The 26,139-nt window shown below is 30.5% G+C and overlaps 1 protein-coding gene across 1 annotated transcript in view; it reads right to left on the reverse strand.

The window, feature by feature from the left end:
* Nucleotides 1–3,411, reverse strand: part of LOC108917028 (gamma-aminobutyric acid receptor subunit beta-like) — a 44,112-nt gene extending 40,701 nt beyond the window's left edge. The window contains exon 1 of the mRNA XM_023454698.1: nucleotides 3,129–3,411. Coding sequence (XP_023310466.1) covers nucleotides 3,129–3,411 — 283 coding nt within the window. The remainder of the gene's footprint in view (nucleotides 1–3,128) is intronic.
* Between the last annotated feature and the right edge of the window lie 22,728 nt (nucleotides 3,412–26,139).

Raw genomic sequence — 26,139 nt, forward strand, 5'->3', positions numbered from 1 at the left:
TACAGTTACCATTTTTTATAAAATAGTTACAATAGTTTATAAAATAAAATGTACATATAAGTTTTTTGAACAAAGAAATCATTTTGATGGAGATTAATTAAATTAGTTAGACATAATTATTTATGAATTTCAATTTCTGTTGCTCCTGTTAACAAGATAATTTTCTTATTTATTCTTCTTTATTTTTTCATTAAAAAATTAATTATTTTATAGCGGAATGAACATTAGGTACTACAAAAATATTGACTCCATTGTAAGTTTGCTTGACTTACAGTCGCGGTCACGTGGGGCTCGGGCATTTATGAAGGCACCCTATAACATATAATGAAGAACATCTCCCAAATCTATTTTAAACTACTTGACTATACTGCACTCCATATTTAAAATCGCCTTAACGATATTTTAGAATTTTTTATTTTTTTGGACCCAAGATTTTATTTCTAAAAGAATGATTAATAGTTTTTTTATTTGTAGCACATAAAATACCTAAGATATGTTAAGTTTTGACCTAGTCAAAACTCTAAGATCTTCAAATATGGGAAATAATTTAAGTTTACAAGACTATAAATCTAATAATAAAGTCTTGAGAACCCTTCATCATATTCTCAGGTTAATATAAAATGACAGTAGAAATAAATTTTCCTGATGTTTTTCTCAAAATCATAGTAATGAGTAGCAAACCAAAAAAGCTCAATTATTATACTAACTGTTTTGAAAACGAAAGCAAAAAATTATGTGTAATAATTTCTTTATTTTTCATTCAACTATTTTATTGAACGTCATTTACGAAGGCACGCTTAAATGAGACATCCCGTATACCCACTGTGTTCGCTTTTGTCTTATAAATCGCTGATGTTTTATTTAATACCCTTCCAATATTTGTGAGACGAATGCGGCAGTGTATCAGGTGTCTTATTTTTCTTTTGGCGCCAAGTGCCTTGATCTAATCCATTCTTATATAAAAATCACTTCGGCTGAGTCCACGAAAAAGGACAATTCAAATGATATACGCTCTGGAGAGATATATAAGTGAAACACAGGTACCTTTAAAAAAAAATATGGACGAAAATCCCTCAGGTCAATGCTTCCTTAGGCATATTGACGAACCAATAATTTAATTTTTTTTATAAGATTTTTTTTCTGAAACAAAATTGGTTGTTTTGTTAAATAGGTGTTTCACATACATAGTATATGTATACAGGGTGTCCCGTTTAAAACTCCCAGCTGGATATCTCGAAAATAAAAAAAGATAAATGATTTCTGAAAAATCCACTGTACAGTTTCAATAAATGCCTTTACTTGTGAGTACAAATCCCGTTCCTCTCAATGCAGGTATAGATGTCGCTGCAATCCGAAAACATATTTTGTTGACAGCAGTTTTGAAAGATATCTAAATTATAAGCAACTTTTGTGCAATTTTCGAAAAGCCACTAGTTTCCGAGATACTTGGATTTGAGGTAATTTTTTTCCAGAAGGAAGATTTTTTAAAGTTAAATTTTCAGGCATAACTACTGCAGATTTTCGTAATATTAGATTGCTTTGAATAAAACAGTGATGAATTAATTTTATTTATCTAATAGATATCACAGGAAATTACTTCATTTAATCTTGTTTACGCAAATCATAGTCTTTTCGATCAAGATAAAGTAATATTTATTTAACAAAAACTGATGCGAAATTAACAAAAATTACAAATAATATCCATAGTCAGTCCATATAATGTTATTTAAAAACTGGTCGTTCTCTTGAACCTTCTTTTGTTTTCTTGAAGTGTCAAATTTTCCTGTTTAATACAAAAATTGGACTACACACCATTTACTTCCACAACTATTCTCCTCTTTTTATGCAGTATATAAGTCGGAGGCGCTTACAGAAGTTCTCAATATGTTTTAAAAAATTATGATTATTATTGGTTTTAAGCACCGTTTTGCAATTTCAGCGATTTTGATTATTGAAAATGCTTATCACTAATATATTTTACCTACTATTAAAACATCCTCTTCATGTTTGTAAAGACTTTGTATTAAGGTATTGTTATTTTTGGTGAAGGCGCTGGTGTAACTGCAAACATTCTGGCTGGATTAATTTTTGATTTTTAACAGACAATGCATAACTTCATAAAATCTAAGTCTAATAAAATGTACTGGAATTAATTGTGTGTTTTAATACATACATTGTGCCTGTGCTGATTTAGGATTTAATTTTAACAGTATCTTCTGAAATATGATTTTCTAACTGTAGAAAAATGTATTTATTTCATTTCTACGTGCCTGTAATGCTTTCAGTACCTAAAGCAATTATTTTTTAGTTGCGTCTGGCTGAACGCCATTGCAAAATTTATAAACCGCAAACCTTTGCCAAAACAATGTAATAATGGAAATATGATGTTCAATTTCAGTTGACATGAAATAGTGGTTTGACTGTTATAGTACAACCAATTACAAACAGATAATAGTTACAGTTTTATATTTTAGTTTATTTAATTAATAAAATATATACAGGGTGTCAATATATAAGTACGAACAAATTAATATTGAAAATTAAGAGGGTCTTTCATGTAAAAGAAATATCTCCTCCCCCTCCTTGCGGATTTAAGGCCCTTTAAAGTGAAATTTTAGTTTTTATTTTTACCCTTAACTATTCAGAAACTTCCAAAAATGAAAATACTACTTTCTCTGCAATCGACTGATCTTCCTCTTCGGAATAGAGGTTAAAAATAACTTTTTTACAGCCAATATGGTTAATTAAATATATGTTTTAGATAGCTCTATATATTTGATACCAATTTGGTCTCTTATGTGACGTAATTGTTTTTGAACAAAAAAACTAAATTATGTTATGATGCACCTCCTGATCTAGAAATCACTAGAAAAAAATGCCAATAAATATCAACCACATCACATTATGAACAATTTTAAAAGAGCAATCTGTAATATTCTTTTTACGTACATGAGTTCAGATTCTTTTACATCTACATTTTCTGTAATATCTTGCTCTTTCTCATTGATTTCTGGAAAACGTGCAGGATCTTAACTATTTCGTATAGATCTTGTTTATAGACGTATCGACAGAAGGAAGTCCACATGCCTTAACCGAAATTCGTCAACAACAATTTTGAATGAAAATACATACTCTTTCTCGAAGAGGTAGGTACTTCCAATACTTCTTGAAAATGTAGCTCACTTGCGCTGTGGTTTGTACGGATGATATGGCTCCTTTAGAAGCCGTAGAAGAGATATCGTCTGCAATAACTCTAAAAGAAGTAGTAGTAGTAGAGACAGAGGTAGCATCATCATAGTTCTCGTTCAAAATTTTGTTCTCAATTTTGATTTTCTTTTGAAGATAATCTTCGGCAGATCTTTGTTTGTCAAATTTGTAGCAGTATATTTTGTAATTGTCGTTTCTTTCCATGCTTGAGTGGTTTAGGTACTGCTGAGATGGTATAATATAAAAATGTATGTATGTATTTTATCTGTAAAGATATTATTTTACGCAAGTCAATGAAAAGGTTTGAACAAAAATCACTTCACTTTTTGTTTCCGTATTTGTAAACATACCGACACACCGACACACTGATACATAGATCTATTTTCACAGTCACCCCCCAACAACCCATCCACCCACATAGGTATTATTCACATTGCACCGGTGCTAACACGGAATTTAGGCACTACTAAAGCACAATTTATTGCATTGCGACTACACCAAAAGTATCTTAACCGGAACGGGTAAGAAAGGGATATTCTAATCTAGTACGTATAAAACTTTCAGAAGCTATGAAACTCTAATGTTTCCTGTGCACTACTGGGAAAAGCGTAAAAAAGAAATAGGGGCGGTTTCATTGAGATATTTCTGTTCTGCGTTTAGTGAACGGAACTAAATAACGCGTCTTGAGGGCCCAGAAAAGCCTTTTTTATACTTAATAATATAATTTATAGCAGTACGTAACAATAATACCACGGGTAAAGCAAAAGAAAAATTAAACTAAGGAATTTACAAGGCCTGTGACATTTTCATCATTATCACAACCTGAAATAATGAGCATAATAATTTGCGTACATTGACTCCAATTTATCCAGAATCGTAAACGTTTCTTTTTCATACTATGTTTAGATCACCTTTCGTCTGAATTTATCCAGATACCTTGATATAATATAGACAGCAGTAAGTCTTTTGTAAGCCCGGCATTATCGATCTTAAAATTCTTTTGTTTAATCAAGCAACCTTCGCAAAGATCATGTGAAAGTCACTCCATTCATACCTCATTTTAGCACAGTAATAGCACTTGTGTGTAATTTTTCGCGATCTTTTGTAACTTACATTATTCATATGAACTGAAACAACTAGTTTTCATAATCTTCACACCGCCTACTTGTGTTATGCTACTACCTACTAAATTATGTTTAAAAAATACTTTGAGCAGGAGTACACGATATTTAAACTGTTTTTAATAGAAACTTTGTAAACAGATTTTTCAGTGTAAGCTTTAGTTCGGTTTTCACAAATTGCTTGAGGAGAGATCAGAAACCTGCATTAACTTTAATTGCCAGTCAGGTTTTTTGTTCAAGTATTGACTTACTACTTTCGTTGCCAAAATTAATTACACTATTAATTTTCCAGATTTCCAGGCCATTACATTTGTTTAAAGTTCGGTTTTCAAAGTAAACACCCAAAAAGTGAACCTAAGTATGTACAGGTATGCACATAGTTTACTTTTTGTTACTCATAGACCTTTAAATAAAAAAAATATTTGATGGGGCATTCGAAGGTGTAGTGTTATAAAAGATTTATTATTTTTAGAACAATATAGCTTCAACACCCACGTACAGGGAAAGTTAATAATGGAAATAGTTTATATTTGCAAATTATTGTTATTGCAACTGCCTTTTTGCATTCGTTGCATGGTATTCAATATTTACCTACACAGTGAACTTTTCTCTATAGAAATCTATAAATCTTGTTATTTCTATATTCTATATGCCAAATAGCCTTTTAATACTAACAGTTTTTTTATAGGAAATAATATAATATATTACTATCTTCAACAAAAGCCATTTTCTATTTTCTAGAATATTTCGCCAGGTTTTTCACTATTATGTCTAAATGACTAATACCCACATTTTTTTAATTACCCTTTCTAGCAACTTCGCTCTAATACAGGATATCGTAGTTGCTGCAGTCAATTAAACAGATATCGTTGCATTTTCAACTGTCTAATAAAAATGAGCTAGTGACCCAGCTATTACAATTCATAATGGTGTCCCTTGCAATTTTATTCATCTGTGCTCGTTTCATTATCTGACAATTTAAAACATTAGTAAAAATGTGACACTTTTTTATTTTAGGTAGAACACATATCAGTATCAGCACAACCACTTCAGCAAATTTAAGTGCAAGTAAATTAAAATTATTTATGGTTAATTATAAACTTTAAATTAAAGATAATCCGACTAATAAAGTTTCTGTGTACCTAAAAATTTCATCACAATGAAGCAAAATTGAAAATATTTAATATTTTTCTTTTGTGTTTCATGATAACATACGACAACTCCTAACAATAAATAGGATAACAGACAACAAATAATCGGATGTCCCAAGATTTACGAAAGATTTAAATTTTGCGCCATTTGTGCTGTAAAGTAATGCCAACGAAAAAAAATACGGCGTGACAGCTGACCTGACAATTCAAGTTTTATTAAAAATGAAGCGCTACACGAAAGAACAACGCGGTTTAATTGCTGAGCAATATTTTTAAAATAATGAAGTTTTAGCAGCTACAGTTCGCAATTTTTGTACAAAATATGGTCGGAATAGAGATTTAATTTTATCAACTGGGAAGAGATTAATTGAAAAATTCAGGGACACTGGATATTGGACTGGATAGTAGATAGTAGACTGGATATTGCACTGGATAGTGACCTTAAACACTCTAGCCATCCTTCAACAAATCGTTCAGTACAAAACATCGAAGCAGTTCGTGAGAGTGTTGCTGAGAGTCTAGGAACATCAATTCTATGCCGTGGTTAAGAATTGGGCACTTCGAGAAGCTCTCTATAGCGTGTTCTCACGAGATTTACATCTTCAGGCTTACAAAGTCTAAATGACTCAAAAACTAACTAACCACAACGAACGAAGAGAGTTTCTTGACTGGATTATGGAACAACAAATGGATGCTGATTGTTCGAACAAAATCCTCTTCAGTGATGAGGCTCATTTTCATCTTGATGGCTGCATTATTCGATAAAATTGTCGCATTTGGGGTTCAAAAAATCTGCGAGTGATTATTGAGAAACAAATTCATCCACAACGTGTCACATTTTTCTTCAAAATTGCGGCTGATAAGGCAATAACAGGATATGGATATAGACGACATGTGGTTTCAACAAGACGGTGCCACATACCATACAGCTCGAGAAACAATTCAATTACTGCATGAGTCATTTCCCGGTCATGTGATTTCCTCGTTTTGGTGATCAGAATTGACCGATGATGCGATTTAACGCCGTTGGACTTTTTTCTTTGAGGTTTTTTGAAGTCTTAAGGTTTATGCTAACATACCCACGACTTCTACTTCTTGCGTGAATTCTTTTTATAATGAATTATACCAATATCTCCATAAATAATCGACAAATATGTATTGAATGTTAATAGGCGTATATTTTGAAAAATCCTATACCTATTAGTTATACAGGTTTGTTACTGAAAACCAAAAAAATTTTAGGTCGCGATTTTTTTATGCTCTTTTTATTTCTACATAAAAAAATGTAGGTACTCTTGCCAAAATGCAAATATCAATAAATATACGTTTTCCAAAAAAATTGTTTGTTCTACCTGTAGCATTTATGCTAAAACACCCTGTATAAAAAGAATAAGGGAATAATATCTCAAGTAAATATTTGACAGTATTTATTTTTTGATTTGAAATAAATGTATTTAATTTTTGGAACAAATAAATATATTTTGTATTCAGATAGTGTTTGATTTGCCTATCACCGATACAACAACAGGGTTTGGAAATAAATAGATCTAGACATTCGAGAATACTAGAATTACGGAAATAGTGTCCCAATTCGTTTACTGCGAATTGCTTCGAGAGAATAAAATATATTCTCGAGGATCTCGGCAAGGAATGCAAATAAAGGAACACAAACTGAAAATATTATTAAACCGTGTTGAGGGAGAATACTTCTTCAAGATCAATAGAAAAGATATTACTAAATGATAATACATCAATAATGTCATGGTTAATCAGTATTTGAATTAGTTAAAAAAAACTAAATGTGTAGGTACATTTTATTTTATCTTTCATACGAAACTTATTACATATTTTTATGGCGCTCTCGTTTCTTAAAATTGTTCCAGAAAGTAAATTACAGTATACAGTAGGTACGTTTTTCATAGCATATGAACTATAGTGACAGAAAGAATCGTTATGAATAGTACGTATGGCCAAAAAGAACAGATTTCCGTCCAGGATTGAAAAACATCATCCACGAGCCGTTAGTTGATCCTTCAAATATTCTGCTTCCACCTCTCCATATTAAACTTGGTCTCATGAAAAAGTTCGTTAAAGTTTTGGACAAAGATGGCGATATTTAGGAGAGAAGTTTCCGGAAATAAGTGATGTTAAACTGAAAGAAGGTCCTCAGATCCGTACCGTGTTCAAAGATGAAAAATTTATCACAAAAATGATTGATACTGAAAGTGCAGCATGACTAAGTTTCAAGAAAGCCACTCAGAATTTCTTGGGGAATCAGAAGAGTGAGGATTAGCAGAAATTAGTTGAGGAATTGTTAGAAAACTTCAAAAAACTTGAAAAAAACGCAATAAATGAATTCTCCTCAGCTCCAGCTAAATGGAACAGGGCAGGCAAAGTTGCATTGGTACAAGCACAAACGCACAGCGAAAAGGACGTTTATCTCTCGGAGGCGAGATTGAGTCTATGTGTCTACTAGTCACAAGCCTATCACGCGCAAAAAATTTACTACAAGAAACCATGCAAAAAATAAAAAGAAACGGCCGTTTATATTTGAATGCAACTAATTTTCTACGAATTAACCTGCTTAAGTATTACAAAAATTAAGAAATAATGAAAACACTCATCTTGACTACTTTCTGAAAAACTACATCGAAGAACAGGGAGAACGGTTTACCATGATATCAAGGAAATGGAGGTATCTAGGAAAGTGAGATGTTAATATTTCTGTTGATGCTAAAAACACAGAAAAGAGACAAATGCATAGATCGTTTAAAGATAAAGCTTTACGAAAAGAAAAAGGAGGAAAAGAAACATCATTTTTTATCTGGAAACAATGTTCGCATCTTCGAATACCCTCATCTTTATTTGCGAGCATCAAATGACTAAAGTTCTATCTACCTCTAGGAAGGAATTTCCCAGATTTTAGGGTTATTTTGCACGCTACATAAAAAAATACTGGACTAATTTCAACTTAAAACTCGGTTTCAGCACATCAAAATACATATATGTAGATGTGTACCTGTAACTTCATCCTCTTTTTACAATTGGTCCATATGCTATACTCCTTAGAGTGGGATTTTCCACATTTAAGGGTGATTTTTCGGCGATTTAAAAAACTGGGGGATGATGAAGCAATTATCAAAATGAAGTCATTTCTACAATTAATTATACCTAATGCTGATTCCTCCAAAGCGAGATTTTCAGTATTTAAGGGCGGTTTTTCGCGATTTAAAAAAAATTGAGTGTGATGGAGCAATTCTGTTCTGGATTCGGATTCAGTGTGTCAAAATACATAAGGATACATGGGTCTAATCTTTGGAACAGACCACTTTTCTTTTTTTGTAGGACTGAGTTTTCCTTTAACATTTGAACGAGAAAACTTTGCCCAAAATTTATTTAAAAGTGGGGTTAAATTCCAATGTGAATTAAAAAATTCCAATACAGAGCAGTCTTCACCAAAATTATTCTCATATACAGGGTGTTTCAAGATTAAGTCGACAAACTTTAAGGAGATATTCCTCATAAAAAATAAGAAAAAAATCAAGTATAAATTGTTTTCCAGAGACGCTTCATTTTCGAAATATAGGAAGTTACAGATTTTTAAATAAATTCGAATTTTTTAAATAACTTCTAAATGAAGAAGGCTATTTAAACCAAATTTGGCATGACACATCTAGCACACAATAAGATACCATTTTTCCATAGAAGTAGAAGTCCCGCAAGCAACCAGTGGCGGAGTTATGGGGACTCAGACTCATTAAATTATAAAAAAAACTTAATACGGCCCTACTGAAAATAAAAAATTATGCTGTTTTTAGATAGAACAGTTTATTATTGACAAAAATTGTACATTCACTTTTTTCCTAACTCTTATAGTTTCATGTCAAAATTGAGTTTTCGGAAGGGTGCTTCTGGATTCTGTCGATAAACTTTAGGAAGACGTTCCTCATAAAACCTAAAAAAATATAGACCTATTAAAATTGGTCTTAATCTCGAGTGTGTGTGAGTCAAACAAGCCTTTTTGTCTCCCCTTCCCTAGGGTTTAACCAATAGTATTAAAATTATTTAGGAGTTACTTCGTTTTTGAGATATAGGGTGGTTTTTTTAGAAAAAAAAATGATGTTGATGAAAACAATAGAAATATTTAAGTACCTAACATCTAATGTGACTATGTCGTAATGCGACAACGTAACGACCTTTGCAATACTCCATCATTTTTTCAGGCGGTGTGTAGTCACTTCATTTACTTGTGTTTGTGTACTTTTAAATAAAATAAGATGGCAAACAATACATGAAAATTTATTTGTAAATTGAAACAACCAAATAATTACCAATTAATATTATACCTAGACAAAGCGAAAAGTGAATCAAAAATGAAATGATTTAAAAAATATTTTGTTCAAAATGGGCGCCTCCGGACATCACAAAAACCATATACAAAGACCATATCAGCATATTCATTGTTCGAAAATATGGACGGCATTATTAAACTTATTTTTATTATTAGTTTGAACGCTTTATCTATTGGATATTTTATGCAACAATTCACAAAATAACATTTAAACATTGCTTGACAGCGGCCTACACGAAAATTTTTGTTGAGGTTCATTTTAAAGTTTATGGACAGAATCCAGAAGCACCCTTCTGAAAAATCAATTTTGCCATGAAACTATAAGAGTTAGGAAAAAAAGTGAATGTATACTTTTTGTCAATAACAAACTGTTCTATCTAAAAACAGCATCATTTTTTATTTTCAGTAGGGCCGTATTAATTTTTTTATAATTTAATGAGTCTGAGTCCCCATAACTCCGCCACTGGTTGCTTACGGGACTTCTACTTCTATGGAAAATGGTATCTTACAAGAAGAATAGCCTTCTTCATTTAGAAGTTATTTAAAAAATTCGAATTTTTTAAAAAATTTTTAACGTCCTATATTTAGAAAATGAAGCGTCTCTGGAAAAAAATTTATACTTGATTTTTTTCTTATTTTATATGAGGAATATCTTCTTAAAGTTTGTCGACTTAATCCTAAAACACCCTGTACTTAAACTAGAACTTATTTTTAATTGATATAGACCTCTAGGAACGAAGCACTTATTCCTATTTTGTTCATTTGCAGATTCTATACAAAAAAATATTCCTAAAAGTTAAACGCAAGCATGTTACGAGCATTTTGGTATAAAATATTTGAAAACAATAAGTCCGGTTGCTGCATTTCTGCCTATCAATAATGAATAATATTCATAAGTATGCAGGCATGGAGGAGTAGAAGAATGCAAATAAACGCGGATACCGCCGAAAATATTAATAACACGGCGAAGGAGCGAATTTCATTTTGTAATTATAAAGATAAAATGAAATTTGTGGCGCATGTTCGTGGCTTCGAGAACACTTTGAAAAGTTTTCGCGTGAAACCCGCGCGCGCAGAGCGATGCCGTAAGCTTTCAACACTCCGAACAGATAAACCCGTGTTACACATCTAATTTATATACAAGTATTTGTCTTTATTAATCACCGACTCCACAGGTCTTGTGGTACAACCCGCTGTATAATAAAATATGTGCCTCAAGTTGGTCACGTCCCTACTTTATTTCATGTGTTTGGAAAACAAGTAAGTAAAATGCATTTATTTTCGTGTATTTCCTCACTTAATTGTATAATTTGGTTGCTTACTACAGATACTCACGCATTTGTTTCAAGAAATCAAGTTTTTCAAACAACGAAACCGCGTTTAAGGTACATTTTCACCCACAAATCTAAATTAGCTACTACATACATTTTTTTTGTCAAAGACTTGGATTTCTTGGGAATTTGGTTCGTTATAAATAAATCAACTGCAATATTTTCGCTCTTGATGAAGAATTTTATCAACATTTATTCTTTTATATTTAATTTAATTTTTAATTTTAACATCAATATAAACACCTGTTAACAATATACATAATTAATCTCCAGATTAATTTCCATTTGTGAAGTGCATTTGGTTATTTGGATTGATGTTAAAATTTAAGTTGTAGTTTCAGTTAAAAAGTTACCAAGAAATCCCAGTGTTTGATTTGAAGTAATGGTGCAACAATTTTTTTAATATATTTTATTTGTTCGCATAATAAGGAAAGGATCCTCCTCCTATTTCGCATTATAAAATATTTTCTTTTAAATTAAAAATCAACTTTCATTAAATTCCATGAACACTATGAGAAACTTGTTTAGAATATCTCAACACATTGGAATTTTTTGTTATTAAATGAAGCTCTTAAGTAGTCGAACAAAAATCGCTTTCAGTGAGTTGATATTAGGTAATTATATTTAATACTAAAGAAAATTTAGGCCTTGAAAAAATTTTGTTGCCCAAAATTATGAAATTTTCTGTAGATGAATTAATTTACTTACCTTCTTAAGCAAATATAAAACAAATCTATATTAAACTCGTTCAGGGAAAACTATACATGTTTGTAGATGGCATGCCTAAGTGATAAAATGTATCGTTGCTCGAGACAAAACGAATTTAAAGCATGAATCAAAGCGACGAGTCTTATACAAATATCAGCCCATTAATAGTGTAGAATTACGTAACTCCAAACGAAGCTGGAAACTGTGTTTGTTCATTTTCGACTATTTGTTCGTTTCTCAAGCCAAAGTTTTCAGTCGGAGAAAGTTTACACAAACAAATATTGTAAACGCTTCAGCTGAGATTAGCGTTGAAAAATATATAGGTAAGCAAATTTTATGTCAGAATAGATTCTTTACTTTCCATTTTCCACATGTTTCTAAGGCATTTCTATTTTGATCATGGAAAAGGTTATTACTTTCCAGTATTTATTTTGGTAAAATTGCGGAGTCTGATATTCAGTAGGTATTACTGGAGATTTTACGACGAATTTTCGTTAGAAGTGTTATAGGTGAAGCGAACAGTAATGCAGAAACTTTGCAAAAATACCTATTTCCAAAGTTGTTTGTTTGTTTTTACCCAGATAAGCTTAATTTACCAGATGCAGGGTAACGTTGAATTTAATACTAAAGAGCGACAAACTTTATCCTTAAGTTTTATTGGAAAAAACAGGATGATAGCTACCTGTCATAAAAAAATAATATGATTCAATATAAATTGAATATTTTAAGTTTCTCTCTAGAACACGATTTTCACTTTTGTGACCTGACAACTAAAACATTTTTCTGCTTCTCAGTACAAGTGGACAGTTGGTTTCATCATTCACTCCAGTCTACTGTCAAATGTTTCTTATATTCCTTCTTTATTTATAGTAGAAATAATGAAAAACATCGAAATAAATATAATACATTTATAATAATACTACGAACTAAACTGTACATATATGTAGTCTGAAAATTGAATTAGTGCATATAAAAATAAATCAATTAACCTGTATTATACCGTAAAAAAAATTGAGTAAACTTTTTCTCAAAATTAACACAACTTTTTGTTAAAAATTGTACTAAAATAATAACTTTATTCGTTGAGTATTATTCACTCAACTATGTGTTAGATAAATAATTCTAGTGGTAGCATTGAATAATTTTTTATTTAGCTTGCTAAGTTATGTGTGTTATACTGGCATACTACACCTAATAAACTAAAGTCAATTCTTGATTACAACTAAGTAAACATATTTGCTATCTGACAACAGAGTCCAAGCTGCGCGTCGGTATCTGTTTATACATAAATATGTGTCCCCCCTACTCAGCAATACGTACTATTAATAATGAATGGAATGATTTTTACACAGTTTATTCTCATTTTCATATATACTAGTTCTTCTAACCTGTCATTTCTTTCTTAAAATAATAAATTCGCTCAAAATTCAGCACCAAAATAACTCCCATTAATGACACTGAATTTACACTATATCAATTTTGTGTGTGCTATCTATGAATCCAATGGAATAAGTTTTGTACATGCCTAAACGTATTTAAAAAATTTGTGTTATGTGACATCAATAAGGAAAATGATAAAGCTAATAAATAAATAATTGGTTACGTAAGTTCATTTTGAGTTAAATTGGCCATAAAAGTACGCAGGGTGTCGCGAAATTAATATACAATATTTTATCAAAGCATTGGACTCGAAAAAAGAAAAAGTTTGTATAAACATAGACGACATTGTGGCGACTATATGTCTTTAGAAATAAGCCATTGAAAATTGTTTTTTTTCCGTTCAATATAATGAAATGAAATTTGAAACATAGTGACACTATTATGTTATGAATCTAACGGTAAAAGAGAATTAGTCTGGAGCGTTCCAGATTGGGGCTGTTGTTTATAAATTTTGCTCCAATATTTTGTATGGAGACCTTCCAACTCTTTGAGTTAAAAATTATAAAACTTCAATTATTTTACAATGTCCTCCTTTTACATGTAAAAAAAATTGCTCTCGTTTGGGAGTTAAATTAATTCAAAAATTGTTACATGCATATCAATACTCAATATCTCTTAAAAATAATTAATCACTTGACGAATAAATTTTCAAATCATTGTTAAAAATAACAGTTATAAATAATGCTATGCATGCTATAAGATGTAGTTCCTAAAGAAATGAACGATTTACTTAGATGCAACAGACTTTCGATCAGTGTAATGTAAGTAAAAAATGTATCTATCGACCCTTTTAACTTAAAAAAAACGATAAATATTAAAGTAGCATTTGATTCATGACGGCCATACTTAGATTTATGAGTTAACCACCAAGTATCAGTTCGAAAAGCGAGTAACAAAACTTTTGAACGTTCTAGTTGGTATTGAATTTAATATCATCGGCTATGTACTCTAATTTTATTAGTTTTTCATAACGTTGTAAGTAGTAAATAGTTTTTCCAAGTATTTTTAATATTGTTGTTTTTCCATATTTTCTCTTTTTCGCTATAATTACAGTAATACCTAATTTTGTACAATATAGTTATCTCCAAATCTTCAAAAAAAATTTTTAAATATTGTTGTTTTCCATAATTTACGATTACTTTAAATAAATCTGTCTAATGATTCTTGTGGCTTGCAATATAATTTTTATCGGAGTGATACAAAAACGCCTTTTACTGTAATTTTCTTTTCAAAATTCCTAATTTTTCGACCAAACAGAGGGAAATTTTACATATAAAGAAATTAGCAAAATTTGACTCAAATGTGTCTCTCTCACTTCCATTTTCTGACATCTGTGACTAAAGTTTAGAAATTGACTGAAATTGATGAATTGATTGACTGACTGATTGATTGAAATTTGAGGAAAAGCAACAATCAGGGTCAAATATTGCTGGCTTCAGGACAAATTGTTTATGAATAAAAGAGATATTTTCATTTTTTCTTGTTAAGGATTTTCGCTTGTTCTCTCAAACATGTCATCCTTTGTTGTAGATTATAGTACTCATTGATCAGATTAAGCATTCTTTATTTTAATTTATTAGTTATTTGTAACAAAATGCTTACTAAAAAAAAGGCAAGAAAGAAACTATATTTTCACCTAATTCGAGTTTCCCAAATTAAAGAATGTTTTAAGTTACTGAAAGAGTATAACATATAAGTTTTAAGCAATGCAGCATTACAACTAAATAATTAGTCTACCAAATCATCTGAGCCAAAATTGACTCAAATCCCGTGGTAATACTACAAAACTATTTGATTTCCTTTCGACGCTTTCATAAATAGACCACAAATATGTCCTGCTGTGAAGAGACCAACGGGAACTAGAGTTACAGCATCATAAAGCCAAGTACGATGTTTATCGTGGCGCATCCGCCATAATATAGAAATATATGAAATTTTAAAAATGTCTTATGACAAATAAAAGAGTTCCATTATTATTCATTTTGGTTTTTCTAAATTTTTATAAACTAAGAAAACTGTGTAGATATTCCTTAGTTTTCAATATGTAGACCGTCAGATTAGAAACATATTCAAAACTTTGTCTTATAGAAATTATACTTCTTAGTATTTGAGAATTATTATTTCTAATTTTACTTGCAACTTTGTTAAACTTAGACATCAAGTTCTCTATTTTTGTTTTAATTATTAATATGACAATTTATTTTAAGTTATACCTAATTATTCATATATAATTATATATACAGTTTCATATTGTTTTTACTACTGACATATTAATTAAACTTTTGAAGCAAAGAAGTATGTTGGTAGCATTTGATTCATCATGAGTATGCAATTTATTCTGAAATTCAAGTGTAAATTTTTCAAAAGCAATTTTTGTACGTTAACATATTTACAAACAAAATATAGACATTGAAGAAAACGTCTAGATACAAGTTAAGCTAAGTACTAAATTATCATTATACATTATTGAATTAATTATTTTTTTAATATGGAAAGCTTCAATAAAGAATGGACGTCTTGGAGACACATCCAGTGCATGAATGAATCTACACTATTTGAACGCAAGACAGTCCAAGTATGAAAATTCAGATCGCTGTATGAAAATGACCATTCTACCACAAGAACATAATCCATTTTATGAAGTTGTGTTAGTTAGCAACCGGAAATTAAAAATGCTCCGACCTTTCCTTGAGGAAGTCCACCGGAAAGCGGAAAACAGCATCTACATCGGAGAGGTTTAATCAGTGATAACACGGATTCGGTGCCCTCAACCGACATAAATTTTTGCTAAAATTCAAATCCACCAAAATTAACCCACGACTATAATATAGGTTCCGTTTACATAAATAAATTTTATGAAAAGAAGTGTTACGCCACTGTTTTCGGTATATCTGAAAACAAACGTACATGCACCAAATTTCATTACAAAATATTTATTTATTGTAAATATTATATTTCCAAAATTTAGTTAAGGGTAATATTTAAAATATTTATTTAAGTAAAAAGTCCTGGCTAAACGATGATAGATATACAGGGTGTCACGCATAAGAACCGACACGGGGCAGGTACATGCAGGGATGTCCAAAATATTGTAATTTAACCAAACGTACCTGTATAGGAAGTTGCACCCCTGAGGATTTATTAGCCCCCAAAGTTGGGCCCTTTTTGAAAAAAAATAATATTTCTACACTTTACAGTAGAAAAACCAAATTTGGTACATGATTTAGGTTTATTACTGGTTTACTTCTTTGACTATGACTCACCCCTAAAATTGTACCGAACTTTTTTTCATTGACCAAATTGAAAAATAATAATATTAATTCACAGCAGAATTTAATTTTATAAATTTTTTTACTCTTGTTAGATTTTAAAAAACTTTATGGTTTTCAAGAAAAACCGTATTAACTGAAACAAGATTTTAACAGTGTTTATTAGAAAATAATCGAAAAGTCAGTAGTTACTGTTAAAATCTTGTGTCAGTTAATACGATTTTTCTTGAAAATCATAAAGCTTTTTAACATTTAACAAGAGTAAAAAAAATGTTTAAAATTAAATTCTGCCGTGAATTAATATTACTATTTTTTAATTCGGTCAATGAAAAAAAAGTTCGGTACAATTTTAGGGGTGTCATCCCCAATCAGTAATAAACCTAAATCATGTACCAAATTTGGTTCTTCTACGGTAAAGTGTCGCAGAGATATTAATTTTTTTCGAAATTTGAGGCCCCACTTTGGGGGCCAATAACTCCTATAGAGGTATGTTTGGTTAAATTACAATATTTTGGTCACCCCTACATGCACCTGCCCTGTGTCGGTTCTTATGTGGGACACCCTGTAGGTATTCTTCTTATGAGAGATACCAAGAAAATGTTTAAATGTTTTTATTTTTCATAGAACACAGTGACGACTCAGTTTCAGATTTTCAGGGAAATATCACTGATGTTTGTTATTAGTCACTCTATATTTACATTGAGATATTGCAGCATTTCTTTTTATTTTGCTCCTTATAATTTGTAGACATTGGAACATTTACCTATAGGAGGCTTTAGAAATTTTGTTTGTGTGAGAAATCTTTAAATTTGACATTATATTCCTATTAATACTTACTTTTATAGTGAAGTATATACCTATATCTAAGAAATGTATGATATAATTAATTTTATTATATTAATCTAAAAAGTTTAAAGGGGAATTTGAAATTAAAACTGAATTAGAGCATTGTGGTAATTTTAGATATTCAAAGCCATAAAAAAATTAGTTGTTGTATAGGCTATAATATATTGTTGGGAAAAATGATAACAAAAAAAATAGATGCCGTAACAATGACAATGACAAGAATGTTCAATTGGAAATAACAAGCTTCAGTAACAATTTGCAAAAATACGATATAAAAAACGTTTAAATATTTTTTTATGTCTCATAATAACGAAGATACATGGGCTTTAGAAAATCCTCTGCATATTAGAAATGAATCAAATTGTCAAGGATTTGTTTGTACCGTCAAATTAAGATTAAAAAAAAAACAGTGACTACCGTCTAAATTTTTTCTGTCTGTAACTATTTGCCTTTACCATGCTATGCCAGCAAAAAGGGGCCATTCTGCACAAGGTGGCACTTTTGGTAGATTTTTTATATTCCCCGAAGAGATAGATAAGTTTTCAAGAAAAATTCAGTCGCTAAAACTTCACCTCGATATCTTTATTTGTTTGAGAGATCCACAACAACTTATTTTTTATCTCTTTTCTGTGATGTTTTTTTTTTGTTAAATTGTTAATATTTTGGGGCACAACTACTCTGCTAATTAATGCCGAGACCAGCATTATGTAATTAACAGCTAGAATCATTCTTCAGCACAACCCACCAGACATATTATTTTCGAGATTATTAGCTCTCATCAGTATGACATAGACGGAACAGCTATTTTTGATGTCATAACTACAGACATTGGGTAAGTGTAGGTGAGATATAAATACTACTTCCATGATTTTAAAAATTTAAATGTTTTTGTTTGTGAAAGTATTTGATTACTTTGTTTTTGTTTATAGCGGTTTTTATGTAGTTTTTTAAATTCAGTTGTATAGTGGTATTTTTCTATAGCCAGTTTTTCATTTATAATACGAACTTTTTTAAAAATTGTTATAGTCCACCACAAGTGATGCCAAAAAGCAATAAAAGCTATATTTTCTCCAATTTTTATTGGAATAATTTGTACTTACCTCGAAATAGGTATGTACTTTAATGTCATTTTTCAATAAATATTTGTTAAACCGACTAAAAAAAACGCTTAATATTTTTGACACCCCAACAAAGTGTTGTTTCAAAAGAATTAGTCAATTTTTTCATTTCTACGCAGCCGGCAAAATACCAAAATAAACGAAGAAAAAAATGCGTAGTTTGTTTTGAAAAGGTAACCCATCCTCCATATCGCCCATTAGTATTTTACTCACATAGTAGAAAAATAATTCGCCGTGTTAGCTCAAAACTAATATTTTTTATTTAGCTGCTTTTAATTAAATATTACGAAATGTCATATCGGATATGCTGACTGCATAGCTTAAAGTCCGGTGGCGACAAGCAACTATGAAACAGAGGAGCACTCCACGTGGAACATAATCCTCGGTTTTAAGCACGTGCATGATTTTGCATTCTCAGATTCCATCGGACATTTTAGCGTCACATTCCACGTAGAACATTCATCTACTTCAGAACAATCTAAAATATTCCAAATTCGCAACACAGTCTGTTGATCGTAAAAAAAATAAAATTAAATCTCGTCTCTGTCCTAATCTAAACAGGTCGCAGATAAGGCGTTGAATTTAGGGTAGAGATTAGTATTTATTTTATGGATATTTTAACCGCCAGGGTTTATGCCTCGTAAAATGAAAGAATTATTGACTAAACTTGATGAATATCTTCTCAATGAAGCCGCTAAGTGTGGCCGGACGAAAGACGTCAAGCCATTGTAATATACTCTCTCTTAATTCACTTAATCATCAGTGTCGAGCCGAAGTGGAATTAAAATGGGGCCACTATTTTATGACGCTTTGTGACACGTTTTGGTAGCGTTATAAACTTTTATCGGAACTTTCTTTTCCAGCATATGATTTAATTGTACAACGTCGTAAGGCAGAATAGACTGGGTGAAAAGGACATTGGAATACAAAGTTATGACTTTAGTACCCCATTTTCTACATAGTCGTAAAGAAATGGCATACAGAACTCTTCTTTTGAATTACAGAATTGGCAAAGAACGAAAAGGTAGATAGGTTGCGAAAGTTGGATGAGAAGTAGTGATGGATCACTAGCAATACCTTTTAAGATGAAGCAAATTACATTTCGGTTTAAATTAGTATGTTTAAATGTCACAGACAACAATATGTTTTTTGATGTAATGTTTTGTTTGACGTTATTTCTTTTTAAATATGTACCTTCCCTGAAATAATAATAATAATTATTATTATTATTATTATTATTATTATTATTATTATTATTATTATTATTATGATTTGATTAATCACAGAATGCAAAAAATTATTAAATTAAATCGTCTTGCTTATCGAAATTATTTAACTTGCACAATTATTTAATTGTTTTAGTTATTATATTCCACATAGTCTTTATAAAGCCCCCTTTTCATTTACTTCCCCATTTACTTTAGTAATATCAAAAGCTGTATCAGTTAAAATTACGGCAAGCTCATCTGGAATAGCTTTTTCAAGTAGTTAATATTTTCTTGTTTTGAAAACTAAAACCAAATCTATGCTTGTAATTTTCAGAAAGATTTTACCGGTTTCGCCCTTACTAGCGTCATCTCTCTTGCACACATCAGGGCGACTAATCTTTCTTTCCAGGGCCAGTCCATAGTTTTAGGTCTATGGTCCTACCTAAAATTATCAGAGTGTTTGCCAAGGGTTTATTATTCAATGTAAACGACTAGATACGTTGGTATAATTTTATAATTTCACATTTTGTAATAAAAAAATATATTGTGTTTTCTACATCTCGTTTTAAAGGTTTCTGAAATAGACAGCTCTCGCAAGACGCATGCCGTTGCAGAGTAAAGTAGATATTTATCGACGTCACCAAATTGGAGTCCCGAAGGACTTGAAATACACCATTCCTTAAATTATCTCGTCGCCAGGGCTCTTTTCTGCAAACCCAGCAGTGCGGAGGCAGCTCCTGTAAGTAATTATTGTCCCTTATGACTAATTATTGTGCCTTGGAGTAAATTGTTTCTTCACGAACAAAATCGTTTGGTGAATATGTAATGACAATTAAATATTCGATACAGTTTAAATCAAGCTTATCATGGTTTTAAAACAATTCGCGTTCAGAAAGGTATGTGCAAATATTTTTGAAGCTAGAAAGATTGAGTTTTTATAACTAATATTCTAACCGAAGGACCAATAACGTACTTTTACTATTGAAACGATATATTTACTACTATTATAAAATAGTAACTGATCACTAGATCAAGCGGAGAATTTTAAAACGGTATTTGTAATCTTTCTATGCATATGATTTGGATTCTTGTTCTAGTAAAATTGGTATGGGCACTTATTTCTTCACGTTTTCTTAAAAAAAATAATTTATTTAAATTACATTAATACTTTTATGAAAAAATGCGAGAGTTAATAATAAAAAATAAAAGAAATTTAGTGAAGATGGCAAATATTGGTTCGGTAAAAAACAATTCACTATAGTCAAACTATTTAAAAAGTGGTAACATTGTACCATGGCCACCGTTTGTGGGAACAGTTTGATAATATAAATAGAGGTAGAAGAAATCACTGATGCCTATTGTAACACGTAGTAATTGTTCAATGGTTTATCAACACAAATAAGTTTGCGCCTAATATAACTCCACCTACATACGCGCTCTGGACACTGCGCTGTTGCGCCTACGTCTTATTCTTTCTAGCCGCTTTCTTTCTCAATCTCGCGAAGCTCTGCTTGAGTCAGAAACGTAAACTTATTTTGTCGGTCCGTACCTAAATCTAAATAGTGTGTTTTGTTATTACCTAAATGGAAATTCTGTATTCTGATATTTTGAATTTGAATCCCTTTGCATCCTTGATTAACGGCGCCCGTACCTTGTACACAAATTGAATGAAATAGTTTATTTTCCACTAAGCGGAAATTCGATTTAAGCAAAAATTCACCATACGTACCTACCAGCAGTATTTAAACAACAAAACAATAGGTTTGAGTATTTTATCTCTTGACTTGATATTAAGCTTTCGAATTCTTATTCCTAAATTAATTTTCATCGTCTTAAATCTTGCTTAACAAGTCTGTGATCTAGTTTAACATATAGTGAGATGAGGAAAATCGTTTTCATCTTGATTTGATGAAAAGGTTTGGGTCATATTTGCACCATCTGTAAGGTGTAGCTGGTGTCCTCTATCCAAAATCAATATTATTTTTTATACTAAAAGTCACACTTACTGGTATTTTCAACTTGATTGGTGCGATAGTTTTACATATATTTTCAGAGTTCGATTTTTTATAAATTTGACAATCTGTAAATTGAAAGAGGACAATATTTGATTAAGACATTTTAACCCCTAAAATTTCCAATTGTTGTTGTTAAACATCACATACCTACATTTCTTTTGAAATCTTTTTTTCGCTGCCACCTTCCTGCAGAAAGCTATTTTTATATCGTACTCTTTCCATAAATTCAGAAAAGTAAACTAATTTGCTCTTGTATATGTAATCTTAGTTATGATTACTGATTTCTCGCATGCTACTTTCAAATATTTTTTATCTCAAACCTCTCCAGAAAAATAATATTTATCAGATTCATCGTACCCCTTAATTTGTATAATAAATTTTTTGAGAAACTCGCAATGAGATACTCGAACAAATTTAATTACAGAAGATGATACTAAAATTAATTACTGCCATTTTTATAACTAATATGCCTTTAAGAATTAAATTATAACTTCTGCATGGAGTAGGTTATGAAAAATTACCTCATCTGTACCATTTTTCTGAGCATTTTTCCTTTCTTGTGTTATTAAATTTACAAACTGAACTTACATAAAACTTCGTATAGTTTTTGAAATTACTAGCAATATTTTTAATAAATAATCAGTTTAGACAGTGAAACAAAATAAAACGTTATTAAAACTTTCTTAATATAAAGTGATATTTTACTAATTACAATTTTTTGCATAAGGTATGCATATTATTTTCATTATTAACTATTTGTTTCATTATATTCTCGACTAATACAGAATTACAAATAATACATATAAATAAAAGCAACTTCATATACAGGGTGTTGCAATATTCTATCGACAAAATGGTAGATATAGTCTTCCAATCAAAATAAAAGTATGATAAAGTTTTATTTTTTACTTATTTCATTATTTTACACGCATGCTTAGATACAGGCATCCAACTTAAAAAACAAATTGCTATAATTTCACTTAAAATTTACAGAAATTCCATAATGTCGGAGGATAAAACAGAATCAATTCTTAAAAGAATTTTCAGTTTCGTAGCAACAAAATAAAAATAAAAGTGTATTCTAATGTATCTAATTTTGCTGGACTAAAAACATTGTTAAAAACAACGCGTTGGTGGACTTACGATCGTACGAGGCTTTTATTTTTTTCTTAGAGAATCACCTGTATAATGTAAAATATGTATTACAAAACCATGTATTACTACTTTTGTATTCATGAAACTACTAGAATTTTTAATACGTTTCACATATTCGCTAACATTAATCATATTGTTTTGATAGGAATTCTCAATATTCATAAATATTTCCTAGGAGTTGCAAAGCAAAAGCTAACGTAATAAGAAAAAGTACTAAATAAGAGTTAAAGTACTATTTATTCATTACGGACACAAATGAAAATTTATGGACGTGGACAAACCGGGAAAGCACTTTCTAAAAGCTGTTATTTTCCCTAATTTTGATTAGCGTGCATTTCTTTAACACACTGATAAAGTAAACGTTACATTACGGAAAAAAATATATAAATCTGTCGTTTAGTCCCTTTTAAATTATGAAACTCTGAAAGTACTTTTGAATTTTATGGTTTACTATAGAAAAAAGTTATATTTATATAATAGTATGAAAAACAAAAATTAATTCCGTAATTAGATACTTAAATAGGATGAATTTTTGTCAACATCAGAGATTTTGTACTGTGCATTCATTTTCGATCTCGTGTAAGGATATCTCGGACATTATTTAAAATAAAATGCTGCGGTTATTTTGTTTAGATAAATTTTTTGCTTAGAATCCTGTAGATTTTTTTTGGCCTTATGGACCAAAGATACATGTTTACCTAAATAGAATTCCTATTGGCAATGACCTAGATAAGAAGGGGTTGTTTTGAACTTTGCATTTTCAAAACACAAAAAAAAATTTTTCTATTTACACTATCTACTATATGAATTTGTTTTTCTTCATAGGCAGCTACATAAACAATTGCAATATTAGTAGTACATTTGTTATTAGTCATAGCCATCTTCATCCTTCTTTTATTAAGAAAAAAGAAACGGATGTACCTAACCTTTTGATATAAACATAACAAGCTATATATTTTTAGAATACGTAGAATTGCATTTTTTTAAATTCGACCATTAAAAAAATTAAATTTTCGAATATAAATCGAAAACTATTAAAGTCGTAATGTCTACATGACAAACTGTCATGTAGACATTACGTATCAAAAACTGAAAATCTTGTAACAAATAATAACCGAGATACCTTATCATAACATCGAAAATAAAATGTACATGAATTTTAAATATTTCATTATTTTATTTCTATGTGGAACTTCTTTTAGATTTCTTTCATTACGAGTATACCGAACTTACATTTGAAAACCTCTATATATGTAAAATAAAGAAACCACTAAGCTAAACTAAACTAAAGAAACTTGTAAATCTCGCTAAATAGTAGCAGCAAACCATCCCACATAATGGTACTTTATTTTGATGTCGAACTGTTTCACATTAAAAAACGTTAAAACTTTTACTCCGCCGTATTATTTGTAAACAGATCGCATTTATTCTTGTTTCCGTGCTGAGATATGCAGAAACAAATAAAGCTTACTCGCTTTAATCAGTTGGATTGATTTTTATTTCTAAGCACACTTAATTCCGAAGAAAATTCGTTTCCATTGATGGGGAAATTCAAATCTCGGGATGTAAAACGATGGAAATGGAAATTATCCCACACAAAAACAGAAAACGGGGTAGAAGATGGAATCCTATTGAATCCTTGTTAGCGAGGAGGGTGTCAAAGGATGGGTATTAACAAATATAATAAACATATGCCTTCGGTTGTAAATAGCAGTGAAATTATATTTATTACTTCAATGTCTTATTTAACAAAAGATTTTTAATTTTATGGTAACTATTTTTAATCTTTTATTTTTTTTAATTCTAATCTTCTCATATTGCTTTTTAAAACTATAACATGAGTTAGAATGTCAACATTTTATATTGTTTCGAAAAAAATATTTTCGACACTCTAGAAAGGAACCCATTTTCCTGAATAAATCCTGACAAGTCGCCCTGTATTTAAATATGTTTTTCCTTTTTCATTATGGTAAAATAAAAGCTCTAATGCTAAGGATTTTGGAGACAAAGAAATACTTTGTCTCTAGCAAATTAAAACGTTATTCTTCACGCTGTTTTGAATGTTACTTATACAACAACCGTGACAGACATTTGACGAAGGATAGGACACTATAATAAAAATATGTTCGCATGATACGCCCCGATGACAATAATATCACATGTAAATTGATAGGAGATGAAGAGAAAAAGTGATGAATTACACCCAATCCCCTGTTGTGGACTTAACACAATTCCCAAAAAAGTGTCTGTTTCAGACATTTTTGCATTTCAAATTACACGCTGCCTAAATTGGAAGCCGATGAAGAGTTGTGTAGTGTTTAAGCATAGCGTAAACAATAGTTTAAATATTTATCCTGAAACTGTAGAAATATAGAGTTAGAAAAACAATTAATTTGTTTTTCCCCATTTCAAATTCATAATCTACATTGTCGTGATTTGTTTCGAAACGGTAGATTATCTCCTAATAGCTATCGAAAAATTATAATACACAAACGTCTTAGGGTTTTTTAAAATCTATTATAAAGAGAAATTAAATATACAGGATCAGTCAAAGAGTCATATCGAAACAAAGTTGCTTTTTCTTTAATGGAACACCCTGCATATTATTCCATTTTTCAATTCTTCTCAAAATTCTAAACAAAACTCATCATGTACCATCATACCAAAATTAACCGTTTTCGAGATATCAAACTTTGAAAGTAGCTTTTTGATTTAATTTTATTGTTTTTTACAGAGAATAAAAAAGTATACTATGCCAGAATAAGTTTTGATAAACAACAAATATTTTCTTTGGAATTCTATTTTAGAAGGTGCACAAACCATTTACCTCCTGGCAGGTAATGAATTCGCCGAACAAAGTTTTGTAGTGAATCTAAAAGGGTGTTGAATAGTGGATATTTCATGCTTTATCCTTTCCTGCAACTCTTTGATATCTTGCGACCTATTTTTGTAGATTGAATTTTTTATGTGACCCCACAGAAAAAAGTCAAGCGGAGTCATATCGAGAGACCTAGCTGGCCATTCAATTATCCCTCCGCTTCCAATCCATTTATCAGGAAGAGTTTCATCTAGATATGTCCGTACCAAACATCCAAAATGTGGAGGAGCCCCATCATGTTGAAATTATTTGTTCTGCCTGTAAATTGGGATTGTTATTGTTCGGGAATAATCGTATAAGCTTTGGAATAATACGGTCTTGCAAAAGTAATAAATATCGTT

The sequence above is a fragment of the Anoplophora glabripennis genome, unplaced genomic scaffold (assembly GCF_000390285.2).
Source record: "Anoplophora glabripennis isolate ALB-LARVAE unplaced genomic scaffold, Agla_2.0 scaffold3, whole genome shotgun sequence".
NCBI classification, from domain to species: domain Eukaryota; kingdom Metazoa; phylum Arthropoda; class Insecta; order Coleoptera; family Cerambycidae; genus Anoplophora; species Anoplophora glabripennis.